Source organism: Gorilla gorilla, chromosome 18, assembly GCF_029281585.2.
Source record: "Gorilla gorilla gorilla isolate KB3781 chromosome 18, NHGRI_mGorGor1-v2.1_pri, whole genome shotgun sequence".
Lineage (NCBI taxonomy): Eukaryota > Metazoa > Chordata > Mammalia > Primates > Hominidae > Gorilla > Gorilla gorilla.
Window position 1 is genome coordinate 105,635,524 of NC_073242.2, and position 25,051 is coordinate 105,660,574.

Below are 25,051 nucleotides of genomic sequence, written 5' to 3' on the forward strand. Positions count from 1 at the left end.
TTGTGTTTCTAATGCCAGTCTCCAGTAAAGGAACCAGGGGTCCTTCGAGAAAGGGCTGATTTTAGGACAAGGGGAAGGAAATTTATGAGATGGCCCTGGATTATCTTGTAATGTCAGAAAGTAAGATAGTGTTCACACACACACTGATGGGGCATGTCAAAGGGGCCCAGGAGTCACCTGAGAGAACTCCTAAGGGCCAAAGCTAGAACACTTTGATTGACAAACTAAGTAGAATAGTATTGGGTTATTCCCCAAAGTTAAGTATTCATGAGTCCATAGTGATATATTAATAAGTAACCGAGGCTGGGTGCAGTGGCCCACACCTGCAATTTCAGCACTTTGGGAGGCTTAGGTGGGAAGATCACTTGAGAGCAGAAGTTCAAGACCAGCATGGTCAACAGGGAGAGAGACTCAGTCTCTACAAAAAAAATTTTTTTTTTTTTTTTTGAGACCAAGTCTCGCTCTGACCCAGGCTGGAGTGCAGTGGCACGATCTTGGCTCACTGCAAGCTCCGCCTCCTGGGTTCACGCCATTCTCCTGCCTCAGTCTCCCGAGTAGCTGGGACTACAGGCGCCCGCCACCACGCCCAGCTAATTTTTTTTTGTATTTTTAGTAGAGACGGGATTTCACCGTGTTAGCCAGGATGGTCTCGATCTCCTGACCTCCTGATCCGCCCGCCTCAGCCTCCCAAAGTGCTGGAATTACAGGCGTAAGCCACTGTACCCAGCCTACCCTTGGATTTTTTTGGTCGGCTCATCAGACCGCCTAACAAGGGGAAGACTTTCCTGAGAGTCCCTAAAGCCGCGGCCCCGGAGGCTTGTGGGAAATGTAGTCCCGAACGTGGATGGACCACCCCTCCGAGGACCCTGGGAACGGCGCGCGCCCCTGCTTCTGCGCATGTGCAGTGCTGCGAGCGCGCCGGTGGCCGCCCTTCCCCCACCACCAGCGGCGAGTGGGTGACAGAGCCCCCGTCTCCGCGCGTCTTCGCCGCCCTGCGCCGTGACCCGCTGTGGCACTGGGCCACGAGTGAAGGCTGCGCCCCTCCAGGTACGAGAGGGGCTTCCAGGTAGCTCCGCGCGGCCTGGGGCCGAGGGGAATGAGATGAGGGATGGGCTCGTGCCCGCGCAGGGTGGGAGCCCAAACTTCGGCTACTCGTAGGCGGCAGTGACCCTCAGGGCGGCGTCCGGGGTTGCGCGGCGCTCGCCTCTGAACGGGGCCGGCGGGGCACGCCTGGCCGAATGTGCGGGGGCGGGGACGGCGGAGGGAAGGGCGGCTATGAGGCTTCGCCTTCTTCTCTTTGTCAGGAGATGCGCCTCAGACGGGCGGCGAAGGGCTCGGGCCGCGCGGGAGCGAGTCCTGGAGCCCCGGCGGGCGCGCGCGCGCGCGGGACAAGGCCCCCGCCGGGGCGTGGTGGGGGCGTGGCCTGACACACCTGGCCACGCCCCGATGCCTGGTGCCTCGTGGGTGGAGGAAGGACTGGAGCCTGGTCAGTTGCCGGTGGTGAAGGAGAACCGTGATCCCTTTGTCAGAGGGTCTTCAGTGAGGTGTCCCCCTGATCCTCGCATCCACCCCGTGACTTCCAGCGTTATCATCTCCGTCGCTATCCCAGGAACACGGGAGGTTCAGAAGGGGAAAGTGATTTCCCTAAGGTCTCACAACCCGGTGGTACTTTATGTGAGCAGCAGATATTTTTTCATTTATCTTTTGATTTTACTCGCTGGTAGATTTTGCCATGTATACGTTTTGAGGTTTTAAATTTCTCTCTGGTGGAATTTACTGTTCTTTCCTTTTGGGGCACCCAAAATTCTTCACTACTTTGAAATACGAAAGTTTTCCCATGATTCTGGTGCAGTCACGCTCTGCGTAACAGTGTTTCTGTCAACGAGGGACCTCATGTAAAATGGTGGTCCTATGTGATTGTAATACTTTATTTTTGTATTGTACCATGTCTTTTCTTTTCTTTTTCTTTTCTTTTTTTTTTTTTTTTGAGACGGAGTCTCGCTCTGTCGTCCAGGCTGGAGTGCAGTGGCTTGATCTCGGCTCACTGCAACCTCCGCCTCCTGGGTTAAAGTAGTGCTCTGCCTCAGCCTCCCGAGTAGCTGGGATTACAGGCGTGAGCCACCGCGCCCGGCCAGACACAATTTATTGATGTAACTGTTCCTCTAAATACTACTTTAACTACGTCAGTCAAATTTTTTATATCTTGTATTTTCTTTTTTGTTGTTGTTTTTGAGACAGAGTCTCACTCTGTCACCAGGCTGGAGTGCAGTGGCACTCAGCTCACTGAAACCTCTGCCTCCCGGGTTCAAGCAGTCCTCCTGGCTGGGATTACAGGCGCCCGCCACTACACCTGGCTGATTTTTGTATTTTTAGTAGAGACGGGGTTTCACCATGTTGGCCCGGCTGGTCTAGAACTCTTGACCTCAAGTGATTCTCCCGCCTTGGCTTCCCAAAGTGCTGGGATTACAGGCATGAACCACTGCACCCAGCCTTTATATTGTGTTTTCATTACCATTCAATTCAAATTTTTTTAACTTCCCTTGTGACTTCATTTTTTACCCTTATTTATTTAGATTGCATTGCATAATTCCCAAGTTTTTGGAGATTTTCCGGATTTTTTTTTTTTTGAGACAGAGTCTCGCTCTGTTGCCCAGTCTGGAGTGCAGTGGCGAGATCTCGGCTCACTGCACGCTCCGCCTCCCAGGTTCACACCATTCTCCTGCCTCAGCCTCCCAAGTAGCTGGGACTACAGGCGCCCGCCACCACACCTGGCTAATTTTTTTTTTTTTTTTTTTTTTTTGTATTTTTATTAGAGACGGGGTTTCACCGTGTTAGCCAGGATGGTCTCTATCTCCTGACCTGGTGATCCACCTGCCTCAGCCTTGCAAAGTGCTGGGATCACAGGCGTGAGCCACCGCACCCGGCCCAGATCTTTTTATATTATTGATTTATAGTTTAATTCTGATTTGGTCAGAATACTGTGTTACAAATTTCAATTATTTTAAATTTGTTGTGGTTTGTTTTTGTATTGTATTTTTGTTTCATTTTGTTTTAGTAGACTCCTGGTCTCAAGTGATCCGCTGACCTTGGCCTCCCAAAGTGCTTTACAGGCGTGAGCCACTGCACCAGGCCTGTTGTAGTTTGTTTTAAGGTCGAGGATATGATGATCTCTCTGGGTAACTGTTTCGTGTGTATTTGAATAAATATTGTGCTGTTGATCGTAGAATCTTCCTTGATTGATTGAATGATTGAGACAGGGTCTGTCTCTGTTGCCCAAGCTGGAGTGCAGTGGTTCAGTCACAGCTGTCTGCAACCTCATACCTTTTGCCTCAGCCTCCCGAGTAGCTAGGACTGCAGGTGTGCGCCCTAATCCTTTTGCCTCAGCCTCCCGAGTAGCTAGGACTCAAGGTATGAGCCACCACACTCGGCTAATTTTCTGTATTTTTTGTAGAGACGAGGTTTTGCCATGTTGCCCAGGCTGGTCTCAAACCCCTGGGCTCAAGCAGTCCACCCACCTTTGCCTCCCAAAGTACTGGGTTTACAGGCATGACTACTGTGCCTGACCCTCTTTTTCCATTCTTTTATCTTTTTTTTTTTAATTTCCTGACTGCTACAACTGATCATCCTTTTACTTTGAATGTAGCTATGTTTTTATATTTAAAACAAACTGCTTATAGACAGCACATGGTTTGGTCTTACTTTTTTTATATAATTTGACCTCTGTTATTTAATTGGTGTGTTTATGCCAATTATTGATACAGTTGTGTTAAAGTCTACCATCTTGCTGGTTTTTTTCTATTTTTCTCATTTGGTCTTTGTTTCTGTTTACCTTTTTTTCTGTCTACTTTTGGCTTAAGTGGGTCTTTTTTATAATTACATTTTATCTCCACTGTTGTCTTATTGTATATTTGTAAAAATTTAACAGAGTTTTTGGTTGTTACCCTAAAGTTTAGTGGAACTTTAAAGATATCATACTGTTCTATGTCAATATGCTTGGAACATTATACTCCCAATTTCATCCTCCCGTCTTTTGCATTATTGTTGTCATACATGTTGCAGAATATTGACATATGCTGTAAACCCACAAAACTTTGCTACTATTTTTGCTTTAGATAATCTTTCACAGTGATTAAAAGCAAGAAAAAGTATCTATTGTGTTGATCCTCATTTTAACCATTCTCAAGAGATTTTCATTTATTTGTGTAGATTCAGGTTTTTGTCTGATATCATATTTCTTCTATTTAAATAACTTCATTAAACATTTCTTCTAGTGCAGGTCTACTGATAATGAATTCGCTATGTTTTTGTTGTTTGAAAAAGGTTTTTTACTTCATTATCATTTTTGAAAGATATTTTTGCTGAGTATAGAATTCTGAGTTAATAGTTTTTTGCTTTAGTTGCTTTTTTGTTGTTGTTAAAGCACTTTAAGGATGTCACTACTTTGTTTTCTGGCTTAGTTTCTGATGAGAAGGTGGCTATCATTCATTATCTTGATTTTTCTGTATATAATATGTCTTTTTTCCTCTGGCTACTTTGAAGATTTTAACTTTGGTTTTCAGTTGTTTGGATACGATGTGTCCATGTGTGTTTTTGTTTGAGTTTAGTTTTTGGTATTTTCCCTGTTTGGATAAATTGAGTTTCTTGGACCTGTGGTTTGATATTATTATTTTTGGAAAATTCTTGTCCATTATGTCTTCAAATACTTCTTTTCTCCTTTTGGAATTTCAGTTACATGTTTATTAGACCATTTGATATTGTCTCACAGCCCTTGGATGCTCTATCCTTTTATGTTTTTCTTCCATTTCTCTTTGAGTTTCCGTTTGACCTACCTTCAAGTTTACTGAAACTTTTCTTAGCTCCTTTGTCTGCTAATGAACCTGCTGAAAGATCAACTCTGTTACTGTACTTTTCTTAGCATTTCCATTTGATTTTTTCTTGCAGTTTCCATCTCTGCTGAAATTCCCTATTTGTTTATTCATGTTGTCCACCTTTTCTAGTAAAGCCTTTAGTATATGAATCATAGTTGTGTTAAATGCCCTGTCTGATAATTTCAGCAGTTGAGGGTTCTATTGATTGTTTTGCCTCTTTTGATAGTGGATTATCTTAGTCTTGCCTTTATGGGTGTCTGATAATGTTAGATTGAAGATAGGTGCTGTTAGTATGATCTTTTCTGCCCCTTCTGAAGAGGCAAAGGGACTTTCCCAGGAGGTGGTATTTTCCCAGGTGGTCTCTAGGGATTTCTAAACAAGTCATTCTAGGAGTTGTAAGGCAGGTCAGACCTTTAATAACAATGCCTTCCTTTTTCCTCTATTCCAGTTCTGCCTTCATAGTTCTCTGCCTTTGCCCAAAACTGCAGAAAATGAACAAATCCCAGGTGAGTTGTTTGTTTATTCCCCATTTTGCTTTTCAGTGCATTTAAGGAAGTTTATAAGGATCCAGAAAATGAAATAGAAAAGTATGAATAAGACACAAAGGAAACATAGCAAGAATAACTAATCAATACCAGCAGCCAAAAAGCAAATTGAGTTAATTAAATGTCTTGCATTGGTTATGAATACCAATTATTTGGTTCTGTACATTAGGTCTGAATAAATTTTATGGACCTTCATATAGATGGTGTTTTGGACAGCACCCCCAGAAACAACCAACTTTGAAAGGGTTGTCACTTTATCTGTGGTTGTTTCATATAACATTCCTCAGTGCAAGTGCAGAAGATTATTGTATGTATTTGGTTTTTCCAGTCAGATTAGCCTAATGCCAGAGAATGCAGTAAATATGTGGGTTTGTATTTAAATCCCCCCACCCCAAGCAGGTACCACTGTCATTACTTTCTTGTATAGCTTTCCAGAGCTTATTTGTACATAATTACACAAGTACAAATAAAAGCACAAACGTAAGATAGCATGTTAATCATACTGTTCTGTTTATATGCATTCTGTTTTAATAGATTTCATTTTTTTTAGAGCAGTTTTGGGTTTACAGAAAAATTGAATGGGGAATGCAGTGTGTTCCCATATACCCCCTCATTCCCAACCCCTACCCCCAGTTTCCTTTACTATTAATATATGCATTAATGTGTATATTGTTACAGTTGATGAGCCAATATTGATACTTTAAAGACCATAGTTTACAGTAGGGATCACTCTCTGTGTACATTCTGTGTATTTTGACCAATATATAATGACATGTATCCATCACTATGGCATCATACAGAATAGGTTCACTGCCCTGAAAATCCCGTGCTCCGCCTATGCACCTCTCCCTCTGTCTCCCTAAGTCCCTAATACCCACTGATCTTTCTACTGTCTCATCTCCCTAGTTGTGTCTTTTCTAGAATGTCATATAGTTGGATTCATGCAGTAGGTAGCCTTTTTAGATTGGTTTCCTTCACTTAGAAATATGCATTTAAGGTTCCTCCAAGTTCAAGACCATCCTGGCCAACACGGTGAAACCCCGTCTCTAGTAAAAAAAAAAAAAAGTACAAAAAATTAGCCAGGCGTGGTGGCGGGCGCCTGTAGTCCCAGCTACTCGGGAGGCTAAGCCAGGAGAATGGTGTGAACCCAGGAGGCGGAGCTTGCAGTGAGCCGAGATCGCGCCACTGAACTCCAGCCTGGGCAACAGAGCGAGACTCTGTCTCAAAAAAAAAAAAAAGAGAAGGTTCCTTCAAGTCTTTTCTTGGCTTGATAACTCATTTCTTCTTAGTACCGAATATGTCATGATGTGATGTACCATGGTTTATTTATCCATTCACATATTGAAGGAACAGATAAACTTAGTGGCTTCCAAGTTTTGGCAATTATAAATAAAGCTGTTATAAACATCTGTGTGCAGGTTTTTTGGGGGCATGTTTTCAACTCATTTGGATAAATACCAAGGCCCCTGGATCATACACTAAGAATATAATTAATTTTGTAAGAAACTGCCAAACTCCCTTCCATGTGGCTGTACCATTTTACATTCCCACGTTCTCACCAGCAATGAATGAGAGGTTTGTTTTTTTTTTTTGGTTTTAAGGAGCGGAAAGTTTAATAGGCAACAAAGAAAAGAGAAGGCAGAAGGAAGAGGCTCCCCTGTACAGAGACAGAGGGAGGGGGGCTCCAAAGCCGAGAGAGGGAACCCCCTGAATGAGAGTTTCTACGGCCCTGCATCCTCACCAGCATTTTGTGTTGTCAGTGTTCTGGACTTCAGCCATTTTATTTATTTATGTTTTTAATTTTTATTTTTTTTGGGATGGAGTCTTGCTCTGTCACACAGACTGGAATGTAGTGGCGCGATCTTGGCTCAGTGCAACCTCCACTTCCCAGGTTCAAGTGATTCTCTTGCCTCAGCCTCCCGAGTAGCTGGGATTACAGGTGCGCACCACCATAGCCCAGCTAATTTTTGTATTTTTAGTAGAGATGGGGTTTCACCATGTTGGTCAGGCTGGTCTCGAACTCCTGGGCTCAAGTGATCCACCCACCTTGGCCTCCCAAAATGCTGGGATTACAAGCGTAAGTCACTGTGCCTGGTTATGGTTTGTGTTTCAATCTCTTAATTACGTGATTTGATTTTGTTTTGTTTTTGAGACAGAGTCTCGCTCTGTCACCTAAGTGGGAGTGCAGTGATGTGAACACAGCTTACTGCAGCCTCGACTTGCTGGACTCAAGCAGTCCTCCTGCCTAAATCCCCGCAAGTAGCTGGGACTACAGGCACATGCCGCCATGCTTAGCTAATTTTTTGTATTTTTTTGTAGAGATGGAGTTTTGCCCTGTCGCTCAGGCTCATCTTGAACTCCTGAGCTCAAGCAATCCATGTCCACCTCAGTCTCCTAAAGTGCTGGCATTACAGGTGTGAGCCACCGTGCTCAGCCCAGTTATGTGTTTTTTAAATCATTCAGTAACATATCTTTGAAGTATTTCCATATCAGAGCATAGAGGTTGCTCATTCTTTTTTTTCCTAATCTTTGTGTGACACATGTACAGAATAGTGTATTAAGACGTAACACTCTTTAAATGTGTTATAACAACATATATAACAAATATATATGCATTAAAGAATAATAATAAAATGGGTGCCCATGTAGGCACCCAAGTTAAGAAACAGAACATTATCTGTTCTTTATGACAAATTTTCTGATTGAATCCGCCTAGTAGATAGCCGCTATCTTGACATTTTTCTTAATAGTTCCCTTGCTTTCCTTAAAGACTTTACCACTTAGATATATTCTTAATCTAATATTCAGTTGATAAACTATAACTGGGATTAATATCACTTATAGTCTTAATATAAAATTTAGTTAACAAACTATAACTGGAATTAATATTGCCTTGGTTTGCATAATCTTTTGTCTGATTGGTGGAGGGTTTTTTTTCCTTTCAGACATGTGAGATCTAAAAGATGCATCCGTGGGCCCTTTGCCAAGACTTAGGTTATCATTTATTTTTTAAATTACACTAGCTAGTGTTAGCTAAGAAGAAATGAAACCACTCACGTATTGCTGGAGATAGTATAGAATGATACAGCCTTACTGGGAGCAATGTGGCAACACCAAGCAAATTTGGCAGTGTAAAGCAGCTGTGTCTAGAAATTTGGCTACTGTTGGGGCCAGGTGTGGTGGGTCATGCCGGTAGTCCTAGCACTTTGGGAGGCCGAGGTTGGTGGATCACTTGAGGTCAGGAGATCGAGACCAGCCTGGCCAACATGGCGAAACCCTGTCTTTACCAAAAATACAAAAAAAATTAGTCGGGCGTGGTAGCATGCGCCTGTAATCCCAGCTACTCCGGAGGCTAAGGCAGGAGAATCGCTTGAACCCAGGAGGTAGAGGCTGCTGTGAGCCGAGATCATGCTACTGCACTCCAGCCTGGGCAACAGAGTAAGACTCTGTCTCAGAAAAAAAAAAGAAAAGAAAAGAAATTTTGCTACTGTTGGACAAAGCCTCCCAGGAAAAGATGAGCTGAATTGAATTTCCAGGTATAGCCTGGCTTTGACTTTCCTGAGAGTTTACAGAAGTCCCGTTTGGGGAGGTCATTGGCAAGGTCATGAGAAGCATAGGGCTCAACATAGTTGGGCCGTGTGACAGGGTCAGAGTGTAGACTAGGTATTGAATTTTTGGTACGAATATAATTAGAGGGAGTGGGATGCTATGCGTTTTATGCATCTTGGTTCACTGGTGAATAGCCACCACTCAGGAGTAGATTAAAGCAGAACACTTCTGTGACATGAAATGACTGTTCTCATCTGATCCAAGGCAGTCTGGTATGGAGGGGAAAGACAGATGTCATCAGAACATGTTCAAGATAAGCCAAACCAAGTACAGTTAAGAATCTGGGCCAGGCTCACCCAGGCATTCTGCCCTTAGGTTAATAAAAAGTTGGTACAGTGGCCGCAGGTATCTTGTTGATGACAACCCTCAAAATGCCAGCTTTTGAATCACTGTGTTCCAGTCCGTAACTACAAGTAATGTGGTGTTAGTAGAGAATCAGTGCTATTTCACCATCTCCCACCGCTGTCTCCTTCCCACTCCTAGGGATTTCCTTCCTCTCTCTCATGTTGATCTTTTGTTCGCAGCCTCTCTTTTTTGGATTACTGTTGTTTTATTGAAGTACATGCTTCAGCAGCTTCTTGAGAAAGGGTTTGTGAGAGGTATGTTTTTTAGGCTGAATTTCTGAAAATGTCTTTTTTTTTTTTTTTTTTTTTGAGACAGTCTCACTCTGTCTCCCAGGCTGGGGTGCAGTGGTGTGATCTTGGCTCACTGCAATCTCTACCACCGGGTTCAAGCAATTCTCCCGCCTCAGCCTCCTAAGTAGCTGTGATTACAGGTGTGTGCCACTACACGCAGTGAATTTTTGTATTTTTAGTAGAGACGGGATTTCACCCTGTTGGCCAGGCTGGTCTTGAACTCCTGGCCTCAAGTGATATGCCCTCCTCAGCCTCCCAAAATGCTAGGATTACAGGTGAGAGCCACTGCACCTGGCCTTCATTCTGTTCTGGTATTTGACTGATAGCTAGGTATGAATGTGGATTTGTCCATTCCTCACTTTAGTTCTGTCAGGCTTGATATAATTTGAAGCTGTGTTAGTCATTGCATATATGGTTATGGATGTGTGCACACATATGATTCTGTCTTCCTGATGGACTTATCCTTTTATCATTTTGAAATGCCCCTCTTTATCCCTGATAATACTGCTTTTCTGATAAAAATAAAGCCATACCTACCTCTTCTGGGTTGGTTGGTTTGTTTGTTTTGAGACCGGATCTGGCTCTGTTACCCAGGCTGGAGTGCAGTGGCTTGATCTTCACTCACTGCAGTCTTTGCCTCCTGAGCTCTAGTGATCCTCCCAGTATTTGGAACTACAGGCGCGTACCACCATGCTCAGGGAATTTTTGTAGTTTTGTTTTTGGTAGAGATGGGATCTCGCCAGGTTTCCCAGGCTGGTCTCAAACCCCTAGGCTTACGGGATCTGCCTACCTCAGCCTCCCAAAGTTCTGGGATTACAAATGTGAACCACCATGCCTGGCCCATACCTCCTTTTTTTTATGATTAGTGTTATGGTATATATTTTATTTTTGCTTCAACCTATTTATGTTCATATGTTTATAGTATATTTCCCCTAAATAGCTTGTAGTTTGGTCGTGGTTTTGATCCAGCCTGTTTCTTTTTTCTTTTTTTGAGACAGGGTCTTCCTCTGTTGCCCAGGGTGGAATTTAGTGGCATGAACACAGCTCTCTGCAGCCTCAAGTTCCTTGATCCAGCCTATTTCTGTCTATTTCTTTTTTTTTTGAGACAGGATCTCTCTTTCTCACCCAGGCTGCAGTGCTGGAGTGAAGTGGTGTGATCTTGGCTCATTGCAGCCTCAAGCAGTTCTCCCACGTCAGCCTCCTGAGTAGCTGGGACTACAGGCCTGTGACAGTTAATTTTAATTTTAATTTTTTTTATTTTTTTGTCGTGATGAGATCTTGCCTCCCAAAGGGCTGGGATTATAGGCGTGAGCCACCATGCCTGGCCTATTTCTGTCTTTTAATTGGTTTATTATTTTATTTGTGATTTTTTTTTTTACAGGCATAGGTGAATTTCAGTGTGTCATTTTGCTATTTATTTTTAGTTGTCCTGTGTGTTCCTATTTTCCCTTTTACCTTTTTTTAAGTGGTTGCTGTAGAGATTACAGCTTATAATCTTAACTGACCACCTCTATAATATTTTGCATATTACTTTACAGTTCGTCTGAAGTGTTTATGGGTTAAAACTAATGTATAGGTACTGTCTACATCTGCTTCTTTTGGGTTGTTTATCTCTTGATTGTTTTTGTCTTGTCTTTTTTTTTGTTTGTTTGTTCGTTTTTTTTTTGAGACAGAGTCTTGCCCAGGCTAGAGTGCAGTGGCTTGATCTCCATTCACTGCAACCTCTGCCTCCCAGGCTCAAGTGATCCTCCCACCTCAGCCTCCTTAATAGCTGGGACTACAGGCACATGCCATTATGCCCAGCTAATTTTTGTATTTTTTGTAGACATGGAATTTCGTTGTGTTGTCCAGGCTGGTCTCGAACTCCTGGGCTCAAGCAATCCACCCACCTTAGCCGCCCAATGTGCTGGGATTTCAGGTATGCGCCACATGTCTGGCCTCATTGTTTTGGCTTGCTTATTTATCCTTCCTTCCTTCCTTCCTTCCCTTCCCTTCCCTTCCCTTCCTTTCCCTTCCTTCCCTCACTTCCCTTCCTTCCCTCCCTTCCCTCCCTTCCCTCCTTTCCCTCCCTCCCTCCCTCCCTCCCTTCTTTCCTTTCCCTCCCTCCCTCCCTTCCTTCCTTTCTCTCTCACTTTTCTTTTTTTTTTTTTTTTTTTTTTTTTGACAGAGTCTTGGTTACCCCCATACTGGGGTACAGTGACAACGCTCACAGTTCACTGTAGCTGTGACCTCCTGGGCTCAGGCAACCCTCCCACACCAGCCTCGTGTGAAGCTGGGTCCACAGACATGTGCCACTATGCCCAGCTAATTTTTGTACTTTTTTTAGACAGGGTTTTGGTATATTGCCCAAGCTGGTCTCAAACTCCTGGGCTCAATTTGTCCACCTGCCTCAGCCTCCCAAAGTGCTGGGATTACAGTCATGAGCCACTACACCTGGCCCTGGTTTTGCTTTTTCACATGTCTAGCAGTTTTGTTTGTATGCTGGATATGTTGTATGATACATAGCTCCTTCTAAAAAATGTTAAGTTTTGTCTGCCAGATAGCTAAATTATTGGCAGATGATTCTGATCCCGTTGGGGCATGTTTTAAGATTTGCAGGTGTGGGTGTATCGGTTTGGTCATACTCCTTTCTCCTAGGGTGTGCTCCGTCCTTCTAGGGCATGGCTTTTGTGGCATGTCAACTGTTTGCCAGTATCTCTGTCTTGCTGGATTCAGACTGTCCCAGCTCCTCAGCACTATGCAACCTCTGAAATCTCTACTCAGCTCTCAGTCTCACAGTCGATGCCACTAGTTGTCTTGGAGGCTTGCCCTCCACCTACACATATTAGGAACTAGCCAAAGATCTGAGGTGAATCTTTATGCAGAATGTTAAGGCTTCTCTATGGCTTCCTTAGCTCCATCACCCTATGTCTTACTCCATTTTGTGCTGCCATGGCAGAATACTTGAGACTAGGTAATTTATAAAGAACAGAAGTTTATTTTCTTGGCTGGGCAAGGTAGCCATGCCTGTAATCTCAGCACTTTGAAAGGCCAAGGTGGGTGGATCCCTTGAGGGCGGGAGTTTGAGACCAGTCTGGCCAACATGTACTAAACCCATCTGTACTAAACCCCATCTGTACTAAACCCATCTGTACTAAACCCCATCTATACTAAAAATAGAAAATTTAGCCAAGTGTGCTGGCTAACCCCATCTGTACTAAACCCCATCTGTACTAAAAATACAAAAATTAGCCAAGTGTGGTGGCACTTGCCTGTAACCCCAACTACTTAGGTGGCTGAGGCACAAGGATCACTTGAACCTGGAAGGTGGAGGCTGCGGTGAGCTGAGATCATGCCACTGCACTCCAATCTGGGAGACAAAGCGAGACTGCCTCAAAAAAAAAAAAAAAAAGGAAGAAATTTATTTTCTCACAGTTCTAGAAGCTGAGAGTCCAAGATCAAGGTGCTGGTGAAGGCCTGGTCTCTTCTTCCAGGATGGCAATTGAAATGCTGCATCCTTCAGAGGGGAGGAGTGCTGTGTCCTGGCATGGCAGAAAGCAAAAGGGCAAAAAAGGAGATGAACTCCTTTCATCAAGCCCCGTTAGAAGGGCACCTAACCCCATTCACAAGGGGAGGAGCCTCTATGATCCAATCACCTCTCAAAGGCCACACCTCCCAATACTTAATTGGGGATTAGGTTTCAACATGAAATTTTAGAGAGGACAAAAATACTCAAACCATAGCATTGCCCCTAGATCCTAGTTGCTTTACAGACCCAAACACCAGTTTGTATTTTTTTTAACTTATTTAATTAATTTTCAAGATGGAGTCTTGCTCTTGTTGCCCAGGCTGTAGTGCAGTGGCACCATCTTGGCTCACTGCCACCTCCGCCTTCCGGGTTCAAGCAATTCTCCTGCCTCAGCCTCCCGAGTAGCTGGGATTACAGGTGTGCGCCACCACACCTGGCTAATTTTTGTATTTTTAGTAGAGACGGGGTTTCTCCACGTTGGCCAGGCTGGTCTCGAACTCCTGGCTGCAAGTGATCTCCCCGCCTCGGCCTCTCAAAGTGCTGGGATTACAGGCGTGAGCCACTGCGCCCGGCCAACAACACTCACTTCTGCTTGGGCTTTGTTGTTCTGTGCCATGGTTCAGCATGATTGTAAATGTGTGGCTCTCCTCATAGATGCCTTTTGGTAATTGTAGCCCTACAGTGATTGCTCTCCTGTGCTTGCAAGTAATTATTTATTTTGTCCAGTTTTTATGGTTTGCCTGTCTGATAATTTTGAAGATACTGCTTTCTGGCGTAGTCAAGAGGTCTGAAGGCTTTCAGTCTACTTACTTGTAACCTATTCTCTCCTGAAACTCACAGGCTTTTCTCTTTGCAGCTGGTGTTCTGAAATTTCCTTCGAATTTTTTTCTTCCATTATGCATGGTAGATTATAAGATTTCTTTATTTCACAGAAATACAAATAAAGCATAGTAGTTTTATGAAATATATATATTTTATATATATATATATATATTTTTTTTTTTTTTTTTTTTCTGAGACGGAATCTCACTTGTCATCCAGGCTGGAATGCAGTAGCACGATCTAGGCTCACTGCACCCTCCGCCTCCCAGGTTCAAGCGATTCCCCTGCCTCAGCCTCCCAGGTAGCTGGGACTACAGGCGCCCGCTACCGCGCCTGGCTAATTTTTGTATTTTTGGTAGAGACAGGGTTTCCCCGTGTTGGCCAGGCTGGTCTCGAACTCCTGACCTCATGTGATCCGCCTACCTCGGCCTCCCAAAGTGCTGGGATCACAGGCGTGAACCACCGCGCCCAGCCAAAATATTTTTATGTATTAAAACAGTTGAAAGTAACTTCAGTATGGTGCAGCTTTTGAGACAGGGTCTCACTTTGTCACCCAGGCTGGAGTGTGGTGGTGCAATCTCAGCTCACTGCAGCCTGGACCTCCTTGGCTCAAGCAATCCTCCCACCTCAGCCCCCTATGTAGCTGGGACTACAGGCAGGCACCATCACGCTGGGCTTTTTGTATTTTTTTTTTTAGAGATGGGGTCTCGCCCTGTTGCCCAGACTGGTCTTGAACTCCTGACCTTAAGTGATCCACCTGCCTTGGCTCCAAAGTGCCAGGATTACAGGCATGAGCCACTGCGTCCAGCCCAAGTATAGGTCAACTTAATTATCCGCCTATTTTGCTGTCTAGTCAGTGCTTAACATTTTGACGTTTCCATGTATTGTGTATGTTGAAGATTTTTTTAAAATATAATTTCAACTTATTTGAGATTTGGGGGTACATGTGCAGATTTGTTACATAGATATTTTTATGATGCTGACGTTTGGGGTATGATTGATCCTGTCACCAAGTAGTGAGAATAGTACCCAATAGTTTTTGCCTTTGCCCCCCTCCCTTCCCTACCAGTAGATCCCAGTGTCTGTTGTTACCATCTTTATGTTCATGAGTACCCAGAGTTTAGCTCCCACTTATAAGTGAGGATATGCGCTATTTGGATTTCTGTTTGTGTTAATTCAGTTAGGTTAATACCCTCCACCTGCATCCATGTTGCTGCAAAGGATATGATTTCATTCTTTTATATGGCTGTGGTTTTAAAATTTATATTACTTGTATTATATTTTAAATGTATTAAAATGTAATTTTTCTTTTTTTTTTTGAAACAGTCTTGCTCTGTTGCCCAGGCTGGAATGCAGTGGCACAGTCTTGGCTCACTGCAAGCTCCGCCTCCTGGGTTCAAGCGATTCTTCTGCCTCAGCCTCCCGAGTAGCTGGGATTACAGGCGCCTGCCACCACGCCCGGCTAATTTTTGTATTTTTAGTAGAGACGGGGTTCACCGTGTTGGCCAGGTTGGTCTCGAACTCCTGACCTCATGATCCGCCTGCCTCGGCCTCCCAAAGTGTTGGGATTACAGGCATGAGCCGTTGCGCCCGGCCAATGTTTTTTATATTACAAAAATCATACATTAATTTTGTCTCTTACTGTCTCTATCATATGAGGATCTGCCCTCCCCAGCATGCATTGTTGTTTTTTTGTTTTGTTTTGTTTTGTTTTTTTGAGTACATTCTTGCTCTGTTGCCCAGGCTAGAATGTAGTAGTGTAGTGGCGTGATCTCGCTCACTGCAACTTTTGCCTCCCGGGTTCAAGCAATTCTCCTGCCTCAGCCTCCTGAGTAGCTGAGACTACAGGTGCCCACCACCATGCCCGGCTAATTTTTATATTTTTAGTAGAGACGGGGTTTCACCATGTTGTCCAGGCTGGTATCAAACTCCTGACCTCAGGTAATCCACCTGCCTCGGCCTCCCAAAGTGCTGGGATTACAAGTGTGGCCACTGCACCCAGCCTTTTTTTTTTTTTGAGACAGGGTCTTGCTGTGTCTCCAGGGCTGAAGTGCAGTGGCATGATCACGGTTCACTGCAGCCTTGACCTCCCAGGCCCAAGCTGTCCTCCTACCTGAACCTCCCACATAGCTGGGACTACAGGTGTGCACCACCACGTCCAGCTAGGTGTTCTGTTGTTGTAGAGACAGGGTCTTGCCATGTTGCCCAGGGTGGTCTCAAACTCCTGAGCTCAAGCAGTCCTCCTGCATCATCCTCCCAAATGCTGGGATTACAGGCATGAGCCACAACACCAGCACTGTTTATGTCACCTCACTCAATCCTAAAATTTTCTTGACCATTAAAGCCAGTCTTTCCATCATAGAGATAACCAGTATGTTTTGTGTGGGTGTACCCATGCTCTTTGTTTAATCACTTTTATATCATGAACAGGATTATATAGAATTTTGGGTCATGTTATGTGCATTTTTTGGAATTCTGTTTATTGATGTTCCTGTGGACAGCTTCCTGTGCCTTTTGTTTTCAGGCTTTGTTACTTTGTTTATATTTTAGCTGGATCATTGAAGTTTGTGTTGTTTTTAAAATTTGCCTCTTGTACAAATTATATGTAGGTTTTTAAACCCTGAAGGTCTTAGTCTTTTAACAGACATTTATCCCATTTTTATTTTGATTACTGATTTTATCTGCTTTTCCTTCTCTGCTTATTTCCACCCTTTAAAGGTTTATATTTTTTGAGTACTTTCCTATTTTAAACAAAAGTTAATCAGAATTTTTCTTCCAAACATGGTACTTTCTTCCTGCCACAACTTCTAAGTTGATGACATCCAGAAATTAGTTTAAAACTTCCTTCCCCATTCCGTATTTGCATACTTTTAATATGTTTTGCTGGTTTGCTGTTGCTTTTTTTGCACATCCAACTGATTCTTGCTGGGCTTAATTTTGGTTTTGGTACATCTTTTAATAGTGGTAATAATGCCTGATACTTGACATCTATTATGTACTAGTCATCATTCTAGATCGGGGGTGTCAAACTCTGGCCCGTTGTCCAGATGGGCTGCTGCCTTGTTTTTATGTGACCCACAAGCTAAGAATGGTTTTTAATTTTAATAGTTGGGGGGGGATATCAAAAGAATATTTTGTGCTGTGAAAATGACTTGAAATAAAAATACGAAACTCAGGTTTTAGTTTCCATAAGTTTATTTATTTTTTTTGAGGCGGAGTTTCACTCGTTGCCCAGGATGGAGTGCAATGGCACGATCTCGGCTTACCGCAACCTCCACTTCCTGGGTTCAAGCGATTCTCCTGCCTCAGCCTCCTGAGTAGCTGGGATTACAGGCATGTGCTACTATGCCCGGCTAATTTTGTATTTTTAGTAGAGACGGGGTTTCTCCATTTTGGTCAGGCTGGTTTCGAACTCATGACCTCAGGTGATCCACCCACTTCAGCCTCCCAAAGTGCTGGGATTACAGGCATGAACCATCGCGCCCGGCCTCCATAAATCGAGTTTTATTGGAACACAGCCATGCCTATTTGTTGACGTGTTGCCTATGCCTGTTTTTGTGGTATGATGGCCAAGTCGGTTTGTTTTAGCAGAGACTACATGTAGCCTGAAAAAGAAAAATCTAGTTACTTGACCCTTTATAGAAAAAGTTTGTCAACCAACTCATTCTAAATACTTTCAGCCCTTTGAAGATTTGTCTTCTGACTTCCATTGTTTTTGTTGAGAAATTAGCTGTCAGTCAGGTTTTTTGTACCTCTGAAGGCAATACCTGTTTTTTCCTCGGGGTTTTTTTCTGAGACAGAGTCTTGCTCTGTCACCCAGGCTCAAGTGCAGTGGGGCAGTCTGGGCTCACTGCAGCCTCCACCTCCCAGGTTAAAGCAATTCTCCTGTCCCAGCCTCCCGAGTAGCTGGGATTACAGGCGCCCTCTACCACGCCCGGCTAATTTTTGTATTTTTAGTAGAGATGGGGTTTCACCATCTTTGCCAGGTTGGTCCCGAACGCTTGTGATCCGCCCACCTCGGCTTCCTAAAGTGCTGGGATTACAGGCCTGAGCCTGGCCACCTCTGGGGTTTTAAATCAGTTTTGTTATATGCTGAGTATTTTTTTTTTTTATGTACTTATTGTACTTGGGGTTGCTGGTTTTAAAACTATAGCCTGGTGTGGGGTGCGTTGGAAAATTCTCAGCTGTTATCTCTTCAAATATTGTTTCCACCGCCCCTCCTGGGACTTCTGCTGCAAGTATATTAGACCTTTTTAGCTTGTCCCACATATCTTTTAGGCTCCTTAATGTACCTTTTGCGTTTCAGTTTAGATATTTACTGACATTTTTTGACTAATCATTTCTTCAGCCGTTCTGGCCTGTTAAATTCAACCATGTGTTTTTTTTTTTAAATTTTCTACCATTTTTATGTCTTGAATGAGGGGATGGAGGGACAGAGATCCTTACTTGTACCTGGTATTTTACAGTTGGAAGTTCATTTTCTGCCTTAAAGAGTTAAAAGTTTGACTATTTAAACATCGATGTCACAGAAATAATGCCTATGTGAGCTTTATTAGCACACTGTTAACACTGAATATCTAATGTGCTTGTCTCACAGTACACATCTTGAGAGCAGAAACAGTGTTTATTTTTTAAGACAGTCTTACTCTGTTGCCCAGGCTGGAGTATAGTGGTGCAGTCTTGGCTCACTGCAGCCTCTGCCTCCCGGGTTTAAGCAGTTCTCCTGCCTCAGCTCCCCCACGTAGCTGGGAGTACAGGCATGTGCCACCATGCCCGACTTAATTTTAGTAGAGATGGGATTTCACCATGTTGTCCAGGCTGGTCTCGAACTCCCGACCTCAAGTGATTCCCCCACCCACCCAGCCTCCCAAAGTGCTGGGATTACAGGTGTGAGCCACCGTGCCTGGCCAATAGTGTTTTATTAATCTGAGACACCTATCAAATATGACAGTGCCAGAGATATAGGGGAATGTGAATAAATCTCAACTATTTATAAAAATGTATTTTGGAAGACATGAACAAAAACAGTGAACAAGATGTATCGTTGGTGTAATATATAGATTTTCATGATGAATGACATAAAGTTTTCATCTATCCTTTCTATATCACCAAATGATCATCTTAGGATGAATAACAATATGCCATTTCAGGGATCAGTTTCATTCACGGATGTGACTGTGGACTTTACCCAGGAGGAATGGGAACAACTGGACCCCTCTCAGAGGATCCTATACATGGATGTGATGCTGGAGAATTATAGCAACTTACTTTCAGTGGGTAAGGACGGTTTTCAGGTACAGCTCACCATGTGCCTAGAGGTATTTATGTCCTGTCTCAGTGACCAGAAATGAGCTTCTGAATTACTAAATGTTTTTGGCCTAAAAGTCTTCAGGTGTTAAACCTGAGAGATCTTGCAGCCTTTAAAGCTCTATCATCTCCTTTCCTTTAAGGCTTCTGAAGTCCAAGCAATTAGGAGCTATGTCCCATTAGTAAATGGCTGTCAAGCCATATGCAATTTTCAAGTTGGAGCAACGAAAAGAGTTTTGGGTAGCATAGAGTTGTCAATTCAGAACGTTCTAAGGGAGATAGGACGGGAGAGAGGGAGAAGCAGAAGCCAGTGGAATTAGTATCCAGAGGATTATGAGCAGCTCAGTACCTTTGAAATACTTTTCAGGAATCTGTTTTTCAAATCCCTAACCCTTAAGTATAGCTGAGGACAGATGACCTGTACCTCAGTCTCTGAAGCATACCTCCAAATATCCATCTCTCCCTGCTTACCTTTTTTTCCTGTTTAATCTTATAGCTATTTGCCTCTAACACTTGAACCCTGAAACTTTCCTAACATATCTTAAACTTCTGTTGTAACTAGTTGCTCTTTCATTAGCATTCTCACTTTGCCAGAATGGTAACGTTTGTATTTTTGCTCATAGGAATCGGTGTAGTGGCCTTAAGATAGATTTTTCAGTATGAGAGTGACAGTGTTGTCCTGGACAAAATGGCAGCAGGATCACAATAAGATAACCAGCAATAACGTAAGATGAAGGTCTAGATTGTGGCTGGGTAATTTTAAATTGATCTCAGCTTTTTAGATTTAGGGGTACATAGGTGTATTCTGTGATGCTGAGGTTTGGGTTTGATTGATCCTGACACCTAGTTCGTGAGCATGGTATCCAGTAGCTTTTCAACCCTTGCCTCCCTTTCCCACCAACCAGTGTGTCTACTATTGCCATCTTTATGTCCGTGAGTACCTCCTGTTTAGCTCCCATTTGTGAGCCTCGACGTTGCTGAAAAGGACACGATTTCATTTTTTATGGCTTAATGTTATGTCTTGTACATGTACCATTCTTTTCCAGTCCACCATTAATGGGCACCTAGGTTGATTCCATGTCTTTGCTATTATGCATAGTGCTGTGATGAACCTACGAGTGGGCATGTGTCTTTTTGGTAGAATCTTTTTTTAAAACAGGGTCTCATTCTGTCACCCAGGCTAGAATCCAGTGGTGACATCACGGTGCACTGTAGCATCCACCTCCTGAGCTCAAGTAGTCTTCCCACCTCAGCCTGGAGTAGGTGGGATGACTGACACACACCACCATGTCCTGCTAATTCTTTTTTACTTTTGTAGAGACAAGTTCTCTGTAGAACTCCTGACCCCAGGCCAGGCACCGTGGCTCATGCTTATAATCCTAGCATTTTGGGAGGCTGAGGCAGGCGGATCACCTGAGGTCAGTTCAATACCAGCACCAACAACATGGTGAAAACCCCTCTCTACTAAAAATACAAAATAAGCTGGGCATGGTGGCATGTGCCTGTAATCCCAGCTACTCGGGAGGCGGAGGTTGCAGTGAGCTGAGATCATGCCATTATACTCCAGCCTGGGCAACAGAGACCGACCCCATCTCAAAAAAACAAAAATAAGACCTCCTGACTTCAAGTGATCCTCCTGCCTTGGCCTCCCAAAGTGCTGGGATTACAGGCATGAGCCAGTGTGCCTGGCCAGATGATTTTTAATGGGATTGCTAGGTGAAAGGGTAGTTCTGAATTATTTGAGAAATCTTCAGACTGTTCTCCACAGTGGCTGAACTAATTTAAATTCCCACCAACAGTGTATCTTAGCCTTGCCAGTATCTGTTGTTTGACTTAATGAACCTGGGTAACTTTATCCTTAAGATGCTGAACACATTGAAAGAAGTAGGCTGGGCATGGTGGCTCATGCCTGGAATGTTGACTGGAATGTTGAGAGGATCCCTTGAGCCCAGGAGGTCAAGGCTGCAGTGAGCTATGATTGTGCCACTGCACTCCAGCCTGGGCAAATGAGGGAGACCCTATCTCTAAATAGGAATGGAAGAAAAGTAGGATATGATAGTGAAAACATGTTCACTCTCCCAGCAACTTCAGTAGAAAAAAAAAACAATAAAACCAGCAGCAGTTAGTGATCCTGTGGTAAGGGTTGTGTATCTCTTAGCGAATGAGTTTCTGGATTTTACCATTTGCAAGATTCTCACTTAAGAGATTTGGAGCTCTATCTGGTTGTCACTGCAAACCTATGAGAAGTGCTGTTCTCTGGAAATCATTTTGGTAAAGATGAACAGTAGAAAAAAAGGAGAAAAAGCTTAGAACTATGCAGACTGGTGCTGGTTCTACCATAGTAGTCCGAGTTTAGCAAATAATACTATTAGTCGAGATCTGCTTAGATGTTTCCCCTTAATTCCCTCATCTGCTTACTTTCTCGGTCTCTGTGCTAACTGCAGTGTCCTTAAGAACACTATGAATCTCCATCCCTGGCATTGCCAGCCTTCTCATATTGTGTTCTGTTTTCTGTCTCATTTCACCCTCTCTGCCCAATTTAAGGTCATTTTGTCATCTGGCAATGCTACTTGTATTGATTTTGGTTTTGTTTTGTTTTTTTAACCGCAAGCTATTACCTTTCTCTTTCAAAGTTTGAAAGGAAACATTTGCCCTGGGAATTTTTTAATATTGGGAGACTGGGTCCCAAACTAAAGAGTCAGCCCTGTGATAGAACACGTGTGAAGACTTCCCATTCGGTAACATTACAGCGGAGGCATTGACAAGGTTCTTTTCATTGTGCTCTCTATCCTAGAAGTGTGGAAGGCTGATGACCAGATGGAGAGAGACCACAGAAACCCAGACGAGCAGGCGAGGCAATTTTTAATTCTTAAGAACCAAACCCCAATTGAGGAAAGAGGCGATCTCTTTGGAAAAGCACTTAATCTGAACACAGACTTTGTTTCTTTAAGACAAGTACCTTATAAATATGACTTATATGAAAAAACTTTGAAATGTAATTCAGACTTGCTTAATAGTAATAGAAGCTATGCAGGAAAGCAGACTGATGAGTGTAATGAATTTGGAAAAGCACTTCTCTACCTGAAGCAAGAGAAAACCCACAGTGGAGTAGAATATTCTGAATACAATAAAAGTGGAAAAGCCCTCAGCCATAAAGCAGCCATTTTTAAACATCAGAAAATAAAAAACTTGGTTCAACCTTTCATTTGTACTTACTGTGACAAGGCTTTCTCCTTTAAGTCACTCCTCATTAGTCATAAGAGAATACATACTGGAGAAAAACCGTATGAATGCAGTGTATGTAAGAAAACCTTCTCCCATAAGGCCAACCTCATCAAACATCAGAGAATTCACACTGGGGAGAAACCTTTCGAGTGTCCGGAATGTGGAAAAGCTTTCACCCACCAGTCAAACCTCATTGTACACCAGAGAGCACATATGGAGAAGAAGCCCTATGAGTGCAGTGAATGTGGAAAGACATTTGCCCAAAAGTTTGAACTCACCACACACCAGAGAATTCATACAGGAGAGCGACCCTATGAGTGTAACGAATGTGCAAAAACCTTCTTCAAGAAGTCAAACCTTATCATACATCAGAAGATTCACACGGGGGAGAAACGCTATGAGTGCAGTGAATGTGGAAAATCCTTTATCCAGAACTCACAGCTCATCATACACATGAGAACTCATACAGGAGAGAAACCCTATGAATGTACTGAGTGCGGCAAAACTTTCAGCCAGAGGTCAACTCTTAGATTACACTTGCGCATCCACACAGGAGAGAAACCATATGAGTGTTCCGAATGTGGGAAGGCCTTTAGCAGGAAGTCCCGACTCAGTGTCCATCAGAGAGTTCACATCGGGGAGAAACCCTGAAACTCCAGCCAGGTTGTACTGTGGAAAACTCCTGCCAGAACTCTTCAAGCGGGTGAGAAACCTCATGACAGTATTGAGGGAACATGGGAATTCATACTGAGATGCAATCTCTCAACTCAAAAATGTATTAAAAATAGGATCCCATGAGAACATTATACTGGAAGTTACATGTGATACCCAGCTAAAGAATACATATCAGAATATATCCAGTTGTAAATAGCCACACCCAGTTGTACTACAATGAGCTTTTTAAAATCTTGAATGAATTGAGTATTCTAGACAGCAGCATAAGAAATATACAAACAGTATCCTATGAATTTAGTGGTTTTATGTGGATATGCCACAAAACACAAGTGGTATGCTTTAGATCTGCACATGTGAATTTAGCATAATCACTGGGAATTTGAAATTCTTGTCCTCTGTGATAATTAGGAGATAAGATTTTCCATACTAAACATCACATGTGTTTTTCAGTATCTCTGCAATCCAGTATGCATTCCAAATGAAATGTGTAACATTTAAAGTAGCATGGAACCTACGTCTTTCCCTACTGCTTGCTGGCATATATCAGTTGGTATGAACATTGTTCTTGAGCTGCCTCTTAGGAAACAGAAGACAGTGTTGAAGTTTTCCCTGCTTCTGGTTTGCTGAAGATTTTCTAGAAGCACTATTTACACAAATATGCAAATGTGAAATAACTGATCTATAACGTGAAGGAGGTAGACATGAGCTGTACTACTCAGTATGCACCACAGAATAAGAGTTTGCCGTGTAAAGACAATATGCCTGTGGGATATTTGCATACAAATGCATGTCTGTTACCAAAATATTGTGTAACACAGACAGAAACCACCTGTTTTTGTCTTCCCTTGTTTCCCTTAATATTTCATGAATTGTCTAGCAAAAATGGTAGGATGCTTCTGTAGTTCACAAATGTTACATTTCAGAGACTTTAGAGGAAAAATTATTTTAAATAACTGTCAACTGTTTCATTGCTTTTTAAATTTTTCATGTGCATAACCCCCTTTAGAAGTGAATTTTTACACTATTTTGTTGTTTAAAGGAGGCATTTCTACTTCCTTGAGTTTTGCTGTTGCCAACCTAAAACATTTCCCTTTGGAACATGAGTTATAAGTTATTACTTTTCCTTTACATGTTTACACTTTTATAAAAGTCAGATTTTTCAGTGGTCTCTCCAGATATTAACAAGAATTGTTGTGTAACTCAAAGATTTGCTTTTATAGACTTGATTTCAAATTCTTAAGTTCAGCCTTTCCCTATCGATCACAAATCATGTATTGGAAATTATAAATGGCAACCAAAAACTGGCTTTTAAAAAATATTTTTGGATATCATTGATGTGCTGTCACACTATATATTAATTTGAATGACTTTCTGAACAAATTTATCCAGAACATCCATAGCCCAATAAGCTTTTGTCTAAGTTGTCATCTTACTTACTCACAAAGGAGGGGAAAACGTTATTTCCATAGCTGCTTTTAGAAATGTAAATTGTAACAGCCTCCTTGGAAAACATTGTGAGTCTGTTTTAACATTAACATACTCTTACAACCTAGGAATCTCCTGGGAATCTATCCCTAAGGAATAAAAAGTGCCAGTACTTAAGATTATATGTTTACTAATGTATGTTGTATTTTTTGGTAAGGACCAAAAAAACAAAAAAAGAAAAAAGACCATCAGTAAGGGAATGGATGAATAAACTGTGGTAAAAACATACCATGGCTGAATGGTATTTCCTTGAAAAGAATGTGTGGGAACAAACTCCAAACTTCTCTAGGTCAAATCAGGAAAGCAAGAGGGGAGACAGAGAGTGTATGTGTGTGTGTAGCAGTTTTTATAAAATAAAGATAAACCCTTATA

The 25,051-nt window shown here is 42.8% G+C and overlaps 1 protein-coding gene across 8 annotated transcripts; it reads left to right on the plus strand.

Moving 5' to 3' along the window:
- Positions 1–888: 888 nt before the first annotated feature.
- Positions 889–25,051, plus strand: ZFP1 (ZFP1 zinc finger protein). 8 transcript variants are annotated; one of them, XM_019012887.4, is made up of 5 exons: positions 902–1,047; positions 1,305–1,674; positions 5,317–5,374; positions 19,138–19,281; positions 22,089–25,051. In XM_019012887.4, the coding sequence occupies exons 3-5, from the start codon at positions 5,360–5,362 to the stop codon at positions 22,158–22,160; spliced, it is 231 nt and encodes a 76-aa protein (XP_018868432.2). In that variant the 5' UTR covers positions 902–1,047; positions 1,305–1,674; positions 5,317–5,359; the 3' UTR covers positions 22,161–25,051. The 8 variants fall into 8 exon arrangements, with proteins under 8 accessions (XP_004058038.1, XP_055222548.1, XP_018868432.2 ...); XM_055366575.2 differs by having other exon boundaries at positions 19,138–19,264; XM_004057990.5 differs by lacking the exon at positions 1,305–1,674 and having other exon boundaries at positions 889–1,047; positions 19,138–19,264.